This window comes from Wyeomyia smithii, chromosome 3 (assembly GCF_029784165.1).
Source record: "Wyeomyia smithii strain HCP4-BCI-WySm-NY-G18 chromosome 3, ASM2978416v1, whole genome shotgun sequence".
Taxonomy (NCBI): Eukaryota; Metazoa; Arthropoda; class Insecta; order Diptera; family Culicidae; genus Wyeomyia; species Wyeomyia smithii.
Genome location: NC_073696.1, coordinates 227,410,395 through 227,428,155, shown reverse-complemented (window position 1 = coordinate 227,428,155; position 17,761 = coordinate 227,410,395). Strand labels below are relative to the sequence as shown.

Sequence of the window (17,761 nt, the reverse complement as noted above, 5' to 3'; positions counted from 1 at the left end):
GCTGACTTTTTTAGCTTTTTGACTGGTAGACTTTTTGAGTCAACTATTGATTGTTTGACTCTGACTCGCGCTTCAACATTACCGAAATGGCGCGGGAAAATGTAAAAACTAACAAAAGCGCTGGAAATGTTAGAAATGTTAAAATTTTTGAATATGGTTAAAATGTTAAAAATGTTAAAAATGTTAAAACTGTTAAAAATGTTGAAATCGTTGAAAATTTTAAAAATGTTAGAAATGTTAACAATGTTAAAAATGTTAAAATTGTTCAAAATTTTGAAATTGGTGAAAATGGTAAAAAAATTAAAAAGGTTAAAAATGTTAAAAATGTTAGATATGTTAAAAATGTTAAAATGTGAAAAATGTTAAAAATGTTAAAAATGTTAAAAATGTTGAAAATGGTTAAAATGGTTAAAATGTTTAAAATGGTAAAAATGTTAAAAATGTAAGATATGTTAAAAAATTTAAAAATGTTAAAAATGTTAAAAATGTTAAAAATGTTAAAAATGTTAAAAATGTTAAAAATGTTAAAAATGTTAAAAATGTTAAAAATGTTAAAAATGTTAAAAATGTTAAAAATGTTAAAAATGTTAAAAATGTTAAAAATGTTAAAAATGTTAAAAATGTTAAAAATGTTAAAAATGTTAAAAATGTTAAAAATGTTAAAATGTTAAAAATGTTAAAAATGTTAAAAATGTTAAAAATGTTAAAAATGTTAAAAATGTTAAAAATGTTAAAAATGTTGAAAATGTTAAAAATGTTAAAAATGTTGAAAATGTTAAAAATGTTTAAAATGTTAAAAATGTTAAAAATGTTAAAAATGTTAAAAATGTTAAAAATGTTAAAAATGTTAAAATGTTAAAAATGTTGAAAATGTTAAAAATGTTAAAAATGTTAAAAATGTTAAAAATGTTAAAAATGTTAAAAATGTTAAAAATGTTAAAAATGTTAAAAATGTTAAAAATGTTAAAAATGTTGAAAATGTTAAAAATGGTAAAAATGCTGAAAATGGTTAAAATGGTTAAAATGTTAAAAATGGTAAAAATGGTAAAAAGTTAAAAATGTTAAAAATTTTAGATATGTTAAAAATGAAAAAAAAATTAAAAATGTCAACAATGTTAAAAATGTTGAAAAGGTTAAGAATGTTAAAAATGCAAAACATGTTAAAAATGTTAAAAATGTTAAAAATGTTAAAAATGTTAAAAATGTTAAAAATATTAAAAATGTTAAAAATGTTAAAAATGTTAAAAATGTTAAAAATGTTAAAAATGTTAAAAATGTTAAAAATGTTAAAAATGTTAAAAATGTTAAAAATGTTAAAAATGTTAAAAATGTTAAAAATGTTAAAAATGTTAAAAATGTTAAAAATGTTAAAAATGTTAAAAATGTTAAAAATGTTAAAAATGTTAAAAATGTTAAAAATGTTAAAAATGTTAAAAATGTTAAAAATGTTAAAATGTTAAAAATGTTAAAAATGTTAAAAATGTTAAAAATGTTAAAAATGGTAAAAATGTTAAAAATGTTAAAAATGTTGAAAATGTTAAAAATGTTAAAAATGTTAAAAATGTTAAAAATGTTTAAAATGTTAAAAATGTTAAAAATGTTAAAAATGTTAAAAATGTTAAAAATGTTAAAAATGTTAAAAATGTTAAAAATGTTGAAAATGTTAAAAATGGTAAAAATGCTGAAAATGGTTAAAATGGTTAAAATGTTAAAAATGGTAAAAATGGTAAAAAGTTAAAAATGTTAAAAATGTTAGATATGTTAAAAATGAAAAAAAATTTAAAAATGTCAACAATGTTAAAAATGTTGAAAAGGTTAAGAATGTTAAAAATGCTAAACATGTTTAAAATGTTAAAAATGTTAAAAATGTTAAAAATGTTAAAAATGTTAAAAATATTAAAAATGTTAAAAATGTTAAAAATGTTAAAAATGTTAAAAATGTTAAAAATGTTAAAAATGTTAAAAATGTTAAAAATGTTAAAAATGTTAAAAATGTTAAAAATGTTAAAAATGTTAAAAATGTTAAAAATGTTAAAAATGTTAAAAATGTTAAAAATGTTAAAAATGTTAAAAATGTTAAAAATGTTAAAAATGTTAGAAATGTTAAAAATGTTAAAAATGTTAAAAATGTTAAAAATGTTAAAAATGTTAAAAATGTTAAAAATGTTAAAAATGTTAAAAATGTTAAAAATGTTAAAAATGTTAAAAATGTTAAAATGTTAAAAATGTTGAAAATGTTAAAAACGTTAAAAACGTTAAAAATGTTAAAAATGTTAAAAATGTTAAAAATGTTAAAAATGTTAAAAATGTTAAAAATGTTAAAAATGTTAAAAATGTTAAAAATGTTAAAAATGTTAAAAATGTTAAAAATGTTAAAAATGTTAAAAATGTTAAAAATGTTAAAAATGTTAAAAATGTTAAAAATGTTAAAAATGTTAAAAATGTTAAAAATGTTAAAAATGTTAAAAATGTTAAAAATGTTGAAAATGTTAAAAATGTTAAAAATGTTAAAAATGTTAAAAATGTTAAAAATGTTAAAAATGTTAAAAATGTTAAAAATGTTAAAAATGTTAAAAATGTTAAAAATGTTAAAAATGTTAAAAATGTTAAAAATGTTAAAAATGTTAAAAATGTTAAAAATGTTAAAAATGTTAAAAATGTTAAAAATGTTAAAAATGTTAAAAATGTTAAAAATGTTAAAAATGTTAAAAATGTTAAAAATGTTAAAAATGTTAAAAATGTTAAAAATGTTAAATATGTTAAAAATGTTAAAAATGTTAAAAATGTTAAAAATGTTAAAAATGTTAAAAATGTTAAAAATGTTGAAAATGTTAAAAATGTTAAAAATGTTAAAAATGTTGAAAATGTTAAAAATGTTAAAAATGTTAAAAATGTTAAAAATGTTAAAAATGCTAAAAATGTTAAAAATGTTAAAAATGTTAAAAATGTTAAAAATGTTAAAAATGTTAAAAATGTTAAAAATGTTAAAAATGTTAAAAATGTTAAAAATGTTAAAAATGTTAAAAATGTTAAAAATGTTAAAAATGTTAAAAATGTTAAAAATGTTAAAAATGTTAAAAATGTTAAAAATGTTTAAAATGTTAAAAATGTTAAAAATGTTAAAAATGTTAAAAATGTTAAAAATGTTAAAAATGTTAAAAATGTTAAAAATGTTAAAAATGTTAAAAATGTTAAAAATGTTAAAAATGTTAAAAATGTTAAAAATGTTAAAAATGTTAAAAATGTTAAAAATGTTAAAAATGTTAAAAATGTTAAAAATGTTAAAAATGTTAAAAATGTTAAAAATGTTAAAAATGTTAAAAATGGTTAAAATGGTTAAAATGTTAAAAATGTTAAAAATGTTAAAAATGTTAAAAATGTTAAAAATGTTAAAAATGTTTAAAATGTTAAAAATGTTAAAAATGTTAAAAATGCTAAAAATGTTAAAAATGGTAAAAATGTTTAAAATGTTTAAAATGTTAAAAATGTTAAAAATGTTAAAAAACTTGAAAATGTTAAAATTGTTACAACTTGAAAAAGTATTACGGAATGTTGAAGATGGGAAAATGTTAGAAATGTAAAATCTTTAAATTTTTTAAATTTTTAAAAATGTTAGAAATGTTAAAAATTAAAAATGTCATTATGTTAAAATTCTTATGTTAAAAGCAAAGCAAAGCCTTGGTGCTACATTCCGATTCGGAACTTGACCTTCTGTTTACTATACACAGACTTCGCAGCCAACCGTTAAGTGTACAGGACAATTGCGGGGCTAGCGCTACGATCCTACTGACACTAACAGTCTCTCCCGAGTCGAGACTCGAACCTACGACGACCGGCTTGTTAGGCCAGCATCGTACCTCGAGACCAGATGGGGAAATTCTTATGTTAGCAATCCTAAAAATGTCAATATTATTCGAATAATTCACAAATAGCCAATTTTCGAAAACGTGAAAATTCACATTACAAAAATAGAAAAAAAATTGGAAAATATTAAAATGTGTCAACAGGTAAGAAATGGTATGATGTCAAAAACGTGACAGGCATCGAAAATTTTGATATGTCAAAGTTGTCAAAATGATAGTCATGTCAAAAATGTTTGAATCTTCAGAATGTTCTTTCGGATTTAAGAAATATTATTTCTGTATGATTCATTACGTGAACAACAGCTCTATCGAAGAATACATTTTGATCCGATTGATATTTATTTAAATGGTCTTCTTGTTTTTCAAGTCTGATGTAGAATTAACGACAAGTTTCAAGATTTTCGAATTCGTTTATTCACCAGTTATTCATCAATCACCGAAGGTACTGGACCAAATACCGAACTTTTCATTATTAAGAAGATTTTGTATCTTGAAGCAAAACAGTCGAATATGTTAATATGGAAAATCAATCAGAACCAGCAGTATTCTAGTTGCCTCTCCTCCATGTACAATCTTTTTATTCATGTTGAGCAAGAATCAAACTAGAAATAAATCTGCAAACAACCGTTCCGAGAGCGTTCGAACTATCTATCATTTCACACGGGTCAGACACTGGCAATCGAAAACCTCGTCGAACACTGATCAAATTGTCGTTTCACTAGGAACGGGAAGCGATAGACCAGATGAAGAAAAAAAACATTACATAATAACCCGAAAGCAAAAACCTAATCATTCATTTTGCCTTTTCACAGATCCCGATTACAAACTGATATCCGCCAACCAGACCCCGACGGCGCTGCATAATTCATTATGCAACAGCAAACATGACATTATCGGGCGCACGATATTGGACGATAGCCGGAAATCGTATCTGACCGGGGTAGGTTCTTTTATTTTATTTTTTGTTACTCGTACCTTTTACAGCCATTCATTATTGCTATTATCATCATTATCATTTCACGGGGTACGCAGACAGAAAAAGTTCGATCGTTATGATTCACTGCAACTGCTATGTACGTACATACATTGCTGGGTTGGGCCTGTGGGCTGGACCAATAACGTTCGTAATATATAGTGCTCACCTGTAGCCTGTTGGATTATCAGTTTTAGTCGAAAGCAACAGATCAATTGTTTGGTTTTTGTAATTTAAAAATCGTTTTGAATTTCCGAAAATAGCTGTTGGGTCTTCTTTTATTCCAATGATTGAATTAAAATTAAACTCAATATTCAACCTCTTTTTTTAGCTTTAATTTTTGAATTTAAATTTTCCCATAGTTAAAACCCCCTCGAGCATACTGTTGCAACCGTGGATTGCTGTCATGACTGACCGCCACATTCTTCCCTCGAAATGTTCCTGTTTCGCGATGTCTGCTCTGGTTTTGCATTGAAGATTGAAACGGCATGAAACCGGAATCCATTCATCACGTCTCATCATTATTCATCAACCATCATAAAATACCTGTTTGAGTAACGCACTGTTGTACAGAAACACAGGCGCCCCTTTGACGAAACCACCGGCGGAGGGTCGCTCTGAGCAGACAGGCAGGCCTTTCGGACTCGGAAACGCACGTATTAATAAAGAGCAACACTGATTGAATAGGTCAATCAATGGTGATTAGTTTTTGCTGTCCAAACAGTGCGACGCGGCCATTCTACCGTCAGTCATCAGAACTCAGCAGTAACGCATTGCTGGGTTTGGGTGCATCGTAAGCCAGTTTCCCCCTTTCCGTCCCATTACAGACCAGTTTCATACGTGTATGTGATGCTCATTTGCAAAATTGCATTCCACAGCTATTTGCTGACATTCAGTCAGGTGTAACAGCACTGGCAGGATATGAATGCGCACAAATGTCGCTGCTGTGCTGACTTGTTCCCCTTTTTGGTGTTGTTTGCTTGAGAATAAAAAAAGCGCGGACTAATGAACAGCAACAGTGTTGCAATAGAAAGAATCAATTTATTTAAAAAAAAATTTTTTAAGCTAGTGTAGTATGTGTTATGGATCTATATGACACACTGCGTGCAAAAATGCGTAGGAAGCCTATTTAATGCCAGAGAAAGTAATTACGACAAGCGTTTGAAAGCTCTGAATACCGTATCACATCGTGTTGGCACGGTGAAAAAGTGATGGGCTCTTTTTTGCGAATCCTGGTAGTTTTGTGGTTCCCATTTTCTGAGATTTCTATACCAGCTTGGTCTATCGACTTTGAACTTCTACAGCCTAATCAATTTTGGACTGTGTTTGAATTTATGTTATGTTTAGTACGCAATATTTTGATAGAACAAAAAAGAGAGTCTTTGAAAAGAACAAAATGGTGATGTTCCAAATCACAGATTTCATAGAAATCGGTTGAACGGTGGAAAAGTTTAGAATGTTGCTTAAAAACTTATTTATTTTCCACATTTACTACATTTTTCTAATAAAAAAGAATAATGTTTAAACTTTGATGAATAAATTTATAGAGACGATCGATACAAAATCAGTAGTAACAATAACCAATTGCCGCGGCAATCAAACAAATCTTGTGGCAAAAATACTATAAATATAAGTGTGATCTGTTCCAGCTGCGTAACCGTGAAATTAATATAAAATCATTTTTAAAGTACAAATATTCCCGTACGGTTGTGTGCGGCTTTTTTAACGAAAATTATTTGTCATCTTGTGTACTACACAGTTAATATGCTGCCACCATGATGGTGTGGAAGCCAATCACACAGGCATTTTTTTTGGTTTAATTTATTTCTTTAAAATCATAATTTAACGCACTATTATGAGGCAAAGAGACATCATGCACACTATTTCAAGCACATTCATACATAGTCATTACCATGTGCAAGACACTGATAGTTTGTGTAATGAAAGAAACTCGCCTGCAGCAAACCTTAAAACTCGTAATTACATCAATCATTATTTTTTATCGTTGAACTAAAATTTGGAAGTACATGTTTTTTATTAATTAATCAGCTCAGTTTGATAAAGTTATCAGCCATATTATTTACTTACGTACAATTTTCAAATTGAGTACAAAATACAAGGCAACTTTATTGATGACGAAGTAATAGCTTCATAGCTAACGAAGTTGGCACGTGCAAAAATGCAACAAATTTTGTTTCAAACCGGTTTTTGTGGAAAACATTGTGATTTTTACTATGCGAAACGTCTAGATGAATGGAAAAACAGGTACTTCTTGTGGTGAATGTATTTGATTGGCAGCTTTGAAGCCTGAAAAGTCAATAAAAACTAAAACACGTGCCTAACCTACACATTGACAACCATCTCCAGTAACTGACGGTGCTTTAAATCATAAACTTGTATCATTGAAGACAGGATAAGTCAAAATGATGAATTGAAAAGAAAGATTAGAGAACACAAAAAAGCGATACCAGAACAAGCACAAAAAAGCAGAACTGTGAAGAAACAAAAAAACTCTATGATAGGAATTAATACATTGCACAATGGTCCAGAAACCAAATTTAGGGGGAAATTTGGGTCACGAGCCCGTTAGCAATATTTTAAAGAAAAATTTCTTCTACAAAGTTCATTCAATCAAGTAACTAACTGTTTTATCTTTATAGATAAAAAAACTGTTCTACAATGTTATAGATCCGTAATTTTTTTTTAAATTATTTTATTTATTTTGCATGATTTATGCTCTAGGTATTTTTTTAAATAATTACCTTTAATTTAATCCAAACAGTTCAAAACTCGACCAACTAGTTCAAAAGTTGAGAATTTTTGGAAAAAAGTACATCGAAAAAAGCCGTTTTTTATGGTCACCCAATTTCGGAACTAGTCACGCAAAGAGCTTCAATTGTGCTCAAAATAGCAGAAATGGATCTTTGCCGAAAATAATCATGTCCGTAATTTTTGCGTTGCGGCGTTGGGGCGACCAGCTACGAAATAGGGTCTATAAAAAACGGCTTATTTCGATGTATTTTATTTTCAAAAATTAATAACTTTTGACCCAGTGAACCAATTTTTTAGGATCAAATTAAAGGTGATGATCTTTAATGTAAAAAGAAAATACCAAAAAATAAATTTTTGTCCTGTTACATTAAAATATATAGAATTATTGAAATTTTTGTCATGTTTTGAAATATTTTCCATAATTTTTTTAATATGTTCAAGGGCATATTGAGATTAAAAGATATTTTTTGTGTTTCCCCTAAATAGAATTAGAAACAAATGAAAAAGGCACATATTTCGATGAAAAACAATAATAAGTTTAGGTAGAATTAAGCTATTCACAATATCAGCATTGCAAATTATTTCTCTCAAAAAGCCCTAAAAGTCGTTCAAAGACAGTTTTACCTTTAAATGCGCACGACGTTAAAAAATCATCTGAAAACATTAAATCTTTGTTTTACAGGTTTACTGCTCTAAAACTAACCAATATGCTAAAAAAAATTGAAAAATTTACTTTTTAATGTGCAAATATTACCATGTTGTTTTTAAACAACACTGTGACTTTATCGCAGAGTAAAGTCTAAACAATAACTTTTGTTAACAGTGACTTTAAAATTGACCATTTGTTAGTATAATTTTTAATAATTCAGACATTTTCACTAACCACTAACTTCATTTTAAAATTTATTTTCAAAGACAGTCGACACCAGTAGAGAATCTCGCCATGTTTTTCTTTGTTTCCGAGATTTTGACAGCAAAAATGAAAACAGAACATTCAAATACAGTGCGTCCAGCTGTTAGGTTTTCTTCGTTAGAGTCTAGAGAGCTGTTCTAATGAGTTATATTTTTAAAAAATACTAAAATACGTATACTTTAAAACGTTTTTAGTAGTGTTGTTTCAAAACAACATTTCGCATTTAAGGGTTAATGTGAAAATAGAAATAAATAAGTTAGAGCAAAAAAATCTAAAGCGGTTGTTTTCAAAGATAAAGAAAAACTCTTTTCTACAAAGTTGCTTAGAATAAACGGAGCTATAACATTGAAGAATCTCTATTTCTTTTATCCACAAAAAAAAGTTGGGTACTTGTTGTCATCGACAAATTTGGTTACCCTAATTTTTGATGATTTTTAATAAGCGCTGTTACATATGGTAACAACTTTACAGAAGAAAGTTTTTCTCGAATACTTTGCTTTAGAGCTCTAAGCCCCTAAGGAAATGAAGACAGAGAAAACAAAAGCAAGAACAAAGTTAATGAAAAAATAAGATAGTATGGTAAATTGAGATTCAAGCAAACCTTGGCGGAAAAAAAATCAAAAGAAAAAACTATAGGATAAATTAAAAAAGCAAGAACATAAAAAAATATCGATAACAAGGAAAGAACAAAGCAGATACAGTGAGAAACATTGTAGTATCAAAGCAAAGAACAACCATTATAAAGGATAACAAAAGAAAATAAAAATGATGACGAACGGAAAAAATAGAGTGAGATAAATAATAAATAACGAAAATGAACAGAAACAAAACTAGAACGAAGATTTGATTTTCTAATCTCAGTAAAATTTGAAATGATTACAAAAATAAAAGAAGTAGAGAAGTTCAGTGCGAGAACATAAGTGATAAAAATATTTAAACTTAACAAAAATATAAGAAAATATCGCACAAAAATCACTTACAAAAACTTAAAAAAGTAAAGCCAATCAAGCGGAACCAAGAAACATTATATTGGAAAAATAGAGTGGGAAATAGAAAATGTGGAAAACGAAAAAAATTCGTAAATGAAGATTAGAAGAACAATATAGTGCAAACGTAAATGTTTGACGAGAACATAAGAAACTAGACTAAGATTAGAGAGATTTTCAAAAAGGATTCGAAAAGAGAAATTTCGAAAACAAAAGAAAAAATATTTTACAAAAACATAATAAGTAGTAAGAAAAGCGCATCGAGAAACCAACAAAATTGTACGAACAGAGAAAACAAAGCGCAAACAGAGGAAACATACACACCATGAACAACAAAATAAAAAAAAGAAGCACAAAAGCAGAAACAAACGACAATAAAGTGAAAACAATAATGAAACCAGCGGTTGAAATGAATTACACAAAGAGAACGGAAAAACAGTAGAAAAAACCTGACTTAGATTAGAAAAAATAATGCAATGACTGAGATGAGACCATAAAAAGTGAAATCTAGAAAAATGTGAAAACCAAAAATACGTGACTCAAATGAAAAATGAAGTGAAAATAAAAGTAAACCTTTACATCATGAGACGAACAGAGCAAGTGAAAATGACGGAAAACATAGAAAAATGGATTAAAAACGTCAAAATTACGATAAATCAAGCAGAGAGAAACAGTAAAGTGCAAAGGTAAACGAATCCAATGATGAGAACAAAAAAATCTAGACTAAGATTATAGAAATTTTCAAAATGGATTAAACAAAAAGAATTTGGCAAACAAACAATTTTAAAAAACATAATGAACTGTCAGAAAACCGTGTCGACAACATAGAAAAATTGTATAAGGATAAGAAAACATAACGGACATAAAGGAAAACTACACACCACAAACAGAAAAAAATGGAAAAAGAAGCACAAAAACAGAAACAAACTACAATAAAATAAAAACAATCTTGAAACCAGCGATTAAAATGAATAACACAAAAAGAATGGAAAAAATGTAGTAAAAACGGACTTAGATTTGAAAAAATAATGTTACTGCATGCTAAACATAGAAACTAAAAAGAAATGTAATCCATAAAAATGTAAAAATCGAAAATAAATGAATATAAATGAATATAAAGAGAAATGAAGTAAAAATTAGAGTAAATCATTTCATCATGAGATAAAGAGGCAAAAGCGAGTGAAAATGAAAAGAACCGCAGAAAAATGGATTAAAGAAGTAAAAATTACGATGAATCTAGAACAGTGAAATAACATATTGAAAAACAATGATGAGAGTAAAGGAAAATAGACTGAAATAAGGGAGATCTTAAAAAAAATGCAAAAAGAATTTTCGAAAACAACAAAAAGAAGTATTTAAATGATAATAAATAGTAAGAAAAACGCATCGAGAATTAAAAAAAAATAGCGAAATAAAACAAACAGATCGGACTCGATTATCCGGGGCCCGAATATCGGGGGCTCGATTATCCGGAGAAAATGGCTCGATTATCCGGAGTATTTTCTTAATTCTGTATTTCTATAATGTACTTTTGTCTTTCGGGTCATTGGGAGTTTCGGCGTTGTTCAGAATTGTAACAAAAATGCCCCGTTCTGGTTAGGTAGTTCGTTTTTAGTAGTTCTCTCGTCGTTCCTTTAACCAATTCTTACTAAACAACCTCCAAAACCTTGCATTATGGTTTTTAGTTGCCGATGAGCACAACCACAATTGGTCAACCGGTTTCGAATTTATGGCCGGAACCTATTATTACAGAAATATAAATGGCCATGATCAATGCAGTGCTTAGCCCCCCAGCTGGCCTGTTTCGGTGGTGTTTCAGATACTCCTGGATTATTGAACCAAAACTCATCAAGCGAAAATTCTTCTTAATATTTAAGATATTAAAACATATAAATACCTAAATCAAATCAAATTCTATTATTTTTTCTAGAAAATATTTTCTTTAATCTCTCGAAGTAAAAGCTATCTTTCTTATGGTAGTTTTGATTTTTTTTGTTCGGTTTTAACATCTTCGAGATAATTAATATAACATAATTTATTATTCCGTATATATTTATAACAAACGCCGACAAACAGCTTAAAGACAATTTTTAATTTATTTCGTCGGCACATGTATTGTGTACAACATACTATAATAGAAAACTCACTGTTCTGAATGAGAGACATTAAAAATTAAAAAATAGAAAATGGCTCGATTATTCGGAGGATTCGATTATCCGGAGCGAAATGTTTTTCAAAACTCCGGATAATCGAGTCCGACCTGTACCACAAACAGGAAAAAAATGGAAAAAGGAGTACGAAATCAGGAACAAACGACAATCAAGTACAACAATTTTGAAACCGAAGATTAAAATGAAGAACACAAAGAGAGTAAGAGAAAATAGTGAGAATAAAAAATTAATTCAGACCATAAATACCAGAATGGGTGCATCAAAGTTGAAATCCGCAACAAAGCGTGAAATATGTAAATTTAAACAATGAAAATTAAAAAAAATATTTTTTCAAAAAATTTAAAGAAATTTAAACAAAATAAAACAGAACGAAATAAATTAACAAAAAATAGAGCAAAAATTCATACATATAAAGCGTGAAATGTACAAATTAAAACGATAAAACTAAATACATATAAAGTTAGGTCTGTCTTTCTGATCCATAGAGACTTGAAAACTACTGAGCCGATCGACGTGAAAATTTGTATTCAGGGGGCTGGAGAAGGTTCTTATGATGGTTTGTTACCCCCCATCCACTAGACACAAATATCTGAATAATTCGAGAACTAATCTAGCAAAAACACATATTTCAATTATTTTTTCCCGGACAACAGCCCAAAACGAACGGGATGATTCACAGAAGCTAAAAATTGACCCCGCGTACCATTTTAATCTCCAAGATGGCGACTTCCGGCTTCTGGAAAACAGTTCAAAATGGGCGAATTCTACTCAATATTAGTATTTCTGGAACTGTAATAATACTCCGAGGTCAGAAATTGATGCCATTCTGAAATCCAATATGACGACTTCCGGTTTCTGGAAAGCAGTACAAAACGATCCACGGTGCTCCCACAGACCGTTATTATAAAAAAATGCACTAAAGGATCTGAGTACACCATTCGATTCGTTATGACGTCCAGAATTTCTGGTCAAAATTTCAAAATCATCGTACGGTACATTTTTGAGTAATGCCATTTTGGAAGGTCGTAAAGTACAAAAAAGTGATATTAAAACGACGAAATTCTCAATGTAAAGCACGTTTTTCAGCCACAATTTTATAAAACAACTTTCAAAATAGTTTCTACACATTCTAAGTATTATATTTCAAGACATTTACAATTGGTGGAAATTTTTTTTTAAAAAGCCCACAGTGCACAATGGTCTAAATTCGAAAAACGGTGATCTTTCTAGATTTGACTATGAAAATCTGATTTTATGTATTCAATGTCTTCAGCAAAATTGTTTCATAGAACTAGGCCTTACTTCTGGCGTTTTTGGTTTTCGATAAGAAAATTTTTTTTCTAATTTTCAATATACCGGATTGCTTCCTTCAGCAAAGTTGTTGAAAATTTTAAAAGAAAATCAATTGCTGAATACTGCGATGTCCGGAAAAGATGAAAAATTGGTTTTAAGAAGAGGTGTTCCACAAAAAACTCTATTTTGTCGTGTCCAACTCACAGATAGGACATCTTAGCATTCAGCAATTATTTTACTTTTAGACTTCTCAACAACTTTGCTGAAGAAAGCAACCTGGTATATTGAAAATTTAAAAAAATATTTTTTTTATCTAACTGTTAGGTGGATGGATCGAAAAACCAAAAAAGCCAAAAGTGAGGCCTTATTCCATGAAACAATTATGCTGAAGACATTGAGTATATAAAATCAAATTTTTACAGTCAAATTCAAAGCGATCACGATTTTTCGAATTTAGACCAGTGTGCACTGTGGGATTTTCAAATAACTCTTTTCACCTGAGCAAGATCGCGCGAAATGACCTATGGTCGAATATCGACCATTTTTGATTTGAATGAAACTTTGCTCACGTATTTGGCTTAGCAAACTGAGCATTTTTCACAGATGGAGAGATTTTTTACACCCATGAGTTACATTCTAAAAGGGCGTATGCCTTTTGGCATAGGTTTTATTCGAAGCATTGTAGCCCAGAAATCGTTGGTTGTATAGAAAAACTGTCTGAGAATGAGTTGTAGGGAATTAAAAATGCACCATAAAAAAAATATACACTGTACAAAATAAATTGAAAATAAACATTAAATTTCAATTTAAAAAAAAAAGTTGAATTTTTTTTATTTTTTTTTTAAAGAAACTTGGCGTTAATACGCAACTTTTAAAGAAAAGTCAAGGATGGAGAAATGAAAAATAACTTTTTTATGGAAGATTAATTTTTTTTATGAAAATTCTAATTCAAACATTTTTCAAAATATTTGTATTCTGATGATTTTAAAAGATGCAGAAAGTCATTTAAAATCAAAAAGCTCTTGATAGTAAACATTCTAAAGCCATCGGTTTTCGATTTATTTTAAATTTAAGCTCAATAAATTATTAATATTTCGGAAAATACACGTTTTTTTAATTTGTCCATGGTTCTCCTGCAAAAACCATACATTCATTGGAATGCTTGATCAAAAATATACAATTCACTCTTTGACAACAAAACGATTGGATAAATAACTCAAGCGCTAAACCTTAGCCTACCTACACGTTCCCCCTTGCCGAATGTTTTATAAACAAATATGTTTGTCGTGCAACACTACCTACTTGTTTACTAATAATAACTGTTTGTAAAGTACGCAACTAATAACTACTGGGTTACCTATAATATCTGTTTTCGTTTATTAATACGATTGCACTACTCCAGATGTGTTAGTAACAGTTTGCATTTTGTGAAGATGAATAAAGTGAAAATGGTATACACCAAGCCCAAATGCTGTAAACCCTTTCCTGATCATCGGTGCTCATCAAGCTTACGCAAACTAAACGAAAACGTTATTGCAAAATTAAAAATATTGAACGGTCAAGCCCATTTTAATACGTCTTTATCAATTTGTGATTCGTGTAGTTATTGGAATGATAGTCAAGCCACTATTCATCCCTTCTTTGTTTACTATTCAGAATCTGGAACACTTAAGAATATCAGCTTCATCATAATATCGGAAGTACTCCATCATGATACGATTGCCAAATTAATGAGTTTTTTGAAAACAACAACAGAGTTGAAAAAAGCGATAATAATGTCTGATGGAGCTGCCTCACAATATAAAAATAGAAAAAACTTTGCAAGTCTTTGCAAGTTCGACACAAAATATAACGTCGATGTAGAGTGGCATTTTTTTGCGACTTCTCATGGTAAAGGCCCATGCGATGCAATTGGTGGCATATTAAAACGAATGGCAGGAAATGCAAGTTCAGCTAAAGAACATGAACATCCCATTACAAGCGCAAAAGAATTGTATGATGTAATAAAAATTCATCAGACATGTCATTTAGTTGGGTATCATATGAAGAATATGAACAAGGAGTACCAGAATGGAGCAATATTTTCAAAAAATCTATAATAATAGCTGCCACACAAAAGTATTACTCTTTTGTTCCGATTTCAGAAAATAAGATACAAACGAAGCTGTTTTTAAAAGATGACGAATCATTTACTTATGATGTATATGAAATATAAGGTGAAACTAGTTCTGTAAAGTATCTATGTCATAAAAAAATATGTTCTTAAGATAATAAAACTCGAAAATAAGTATTTGATTCTTATATATATTTATATCACTTAGAACACTTAACTCTTTTCTTGAGAACCGTTCGCCCAATCGTTTTGTTGTCAAAGAAAGAATTGTATATTTTTGATCAAACATTCCAATGAACGTATGGTTTTTGCTGGAGAACCATGGACAAATTAAGAAAAACGAGTATTTTCTAAATAATTGTAATTGTTCGAGCTTAAATTAGAAATAACTCGAAAACCAATGCTTTAGAATGTTTACTACCAAGAGCTTTTTGATTAAAAATGACTCTCTGCATCTTTTAAAATCATCAGAATACAAATATTTTGAAAAATGTTTGAATTAGAATTTTCATAAAAAAATTAATCTACTATAAAAAGTTATTTTTCATTTCTCCATCCTGGACTTTTTTTTAAAGTTGCGTATTAACGTCAAGTTTCTTAAAAAAAATAAAAAAAAAACTCTTTGTTTTAAATTGAAATTTAATGTTTATTTTTATTTTTTTTTTTGGTCAAAAAAAATTTGTTGTACAGTGTATTTTTTTTTATGGTGAATTTTTAATTCCCTACAACTCATTCTCGGACAGTTTTTCTATACAACCAACGGTTTCTGGGCCACAATGCTTCGAATAAAACCTATGCCAAAAGGCGTACGCCCTTTTAGAATGTAACTCATGGGTGTAAAAAATCTCTCCACCTGTGAAAAATGCTCAGTTTGCTAAGCCAAATACGTATGCAAAGTTTCATTCCAATCAAAAATGGTCGATTAAATTTTCGCGTATTTCCAGGCGATTTGAAATGATTCTGCTCACCTATTGCTTATGTCTTGAAATATATTTCTTGGAATGTGTAGAAACTATTTTGGAAGTTATCTTAAAATGGTGGTTAAAAATGGTTTACATTGTGTATTCCGTCGTTTTTATATCACGTTTTTGTACTTCCAAAGGGCATTACTCAAAAATGTACCGCACGATGATTTTGAAATTTTGACCAGAGATTCTGGACGTCATAACGAATCGAATGGTGTACTCAGATTCTTTGGTACATTTTTTTATAATAACGGTCTGTGGAAGCACCGTGCGGTTACTTGGGAAATGGGGATGATGCAGAGATGTCTAAAATCGACCAAGGATACAATTTTGATTTACAAGATGGCACCTCGGCCCAAAATGGCCCTATACCACCGAATGTGAGTATATCCGAAACAAGAAGAGAAATCGAAAATTTCGGTCCAAATCCAAAATTTTGTCTAAGTGCATCTAAAAATTCAAGTTCAAGTTGAAGTTGAAGCTTAAGAGTCAGTTCGCGAAGACCGCAACTAGGTCTTGTTTCGAGGTTCTCCGATTGGACTGAAACTTTCAGGGTTTGTTTATCTATATAATTGTACAATGTTTTGCATAATATCAGAGTTAAGTGGGGTAAAAAGGCACGTCAAAAATTGATGTCCGAAAACTGCTAAAAACATAAAATTGTCATAACTTTGTGTAAACTGAATCGATTTTCATGAAAATTGGCATGTTTATTCTACTCTATGAAGGGAACAAAATGAGGGTTATTGGAAGTTGCTATTGAGCATACATGATGAGATATGCGCATTTTTTCTAAAAAATGAAGGTGATTTTTACAGCAGTTTTTCCCTTGCCAACAGAACTACGATAAAAATCCAAATAATACGTTTTGTAGGGCCACTCAAGCGCTTTTATTTGATATATTTTAAAAATGCGCCGTTATAGGTAAAGATGCGTGAGAAAATCCAATTTTTCTATAACATGTTTTTAACCATCATTTGGCTCTTAAGTTGAAGTTGAAGTTCATATTCAAGTGGAAGTTTAAGTTTAAATTCAAGTTCAAATTCAAGTTCAAGTTCAAGTCCAAGTCCAAGTCCAAGTCCAAGTCCAAGTCCAAGTCCAAGTCCAAGTCCAAGTCCAAGTCCAAGTCCAAGTCCAAGTCCAAGTCCAAGTCCAAGTCCAAGTCCAAGTCCAAGTCCAAGTCCAAGTCCAAGTCCAAGTCCAAGTCCAAGTCCAAGTCCAAGTCCAAGTCCAAGTCCAAGTCCAAGTCCAAGTCCAAGTCCAAGTCCAAGTCCAAGTCCAAGTCCAAGTCCAAGTCCAAGTCCAAGTCCAAGTCCAAGTCCAAGTCCAAGTCCAAGTCCAAGTCCAAGTCCAAGTCCAAGTCCAAGTCCAAATCCAAGTCCAAGTCTAAGTCTTTTTTAACTTGTTCCTGAATTTTGGGACATTAAATTTATTATTTTAACACGGCACAACACTTTATTTACACCTTTTATAATCAAAATTTTTCCCTTCTGTTTGAGAACCGAACCGAATTTCAACTATCAATAGGTTTCCCAAGTAAATAGTAAATAAAAATTCAAAGAACAGCCCAAAGTCAAAACCAAACTTTCCCTCGATGAAAAGTCACTAAACATGGCTTTCACCAAAAGTGTACCATATAATGAAATGCTTATTATGGATGAGTTCGCGGGAGCACCCATTGAAAAGGGGAAAATAACTTTACTTCAGTATTA

The 17,761-nt window shown here is 29.0% G+C and overlaps 1 protein-coding gene across 2 annotated transcripts in view; it reads left to right on the top strand.

Annotated features, from left to right (window-relative positions):
- LOC129731141 (synaptogenesis protein syg-2) overlaps positions 1 to 17,761 on the top strand; it is an 827,904-nt gene that overhangs the window by 767,714 nt on the left and 42,429 nt on the right. For both annotated transcript variants that reach the window (XM_055690922.1, XM_055690921.1), the window contains exon 16: positions 4,676 to 4,803. In XM_055690922.1, coding sequence (XP_055546897.1) covers positions 4,676 to 4,803 — 128 coding nt within the window. The remainder of the gene's footprint in view (positions 1 to 4,675; positions 4,804 to 17,761) is intronic.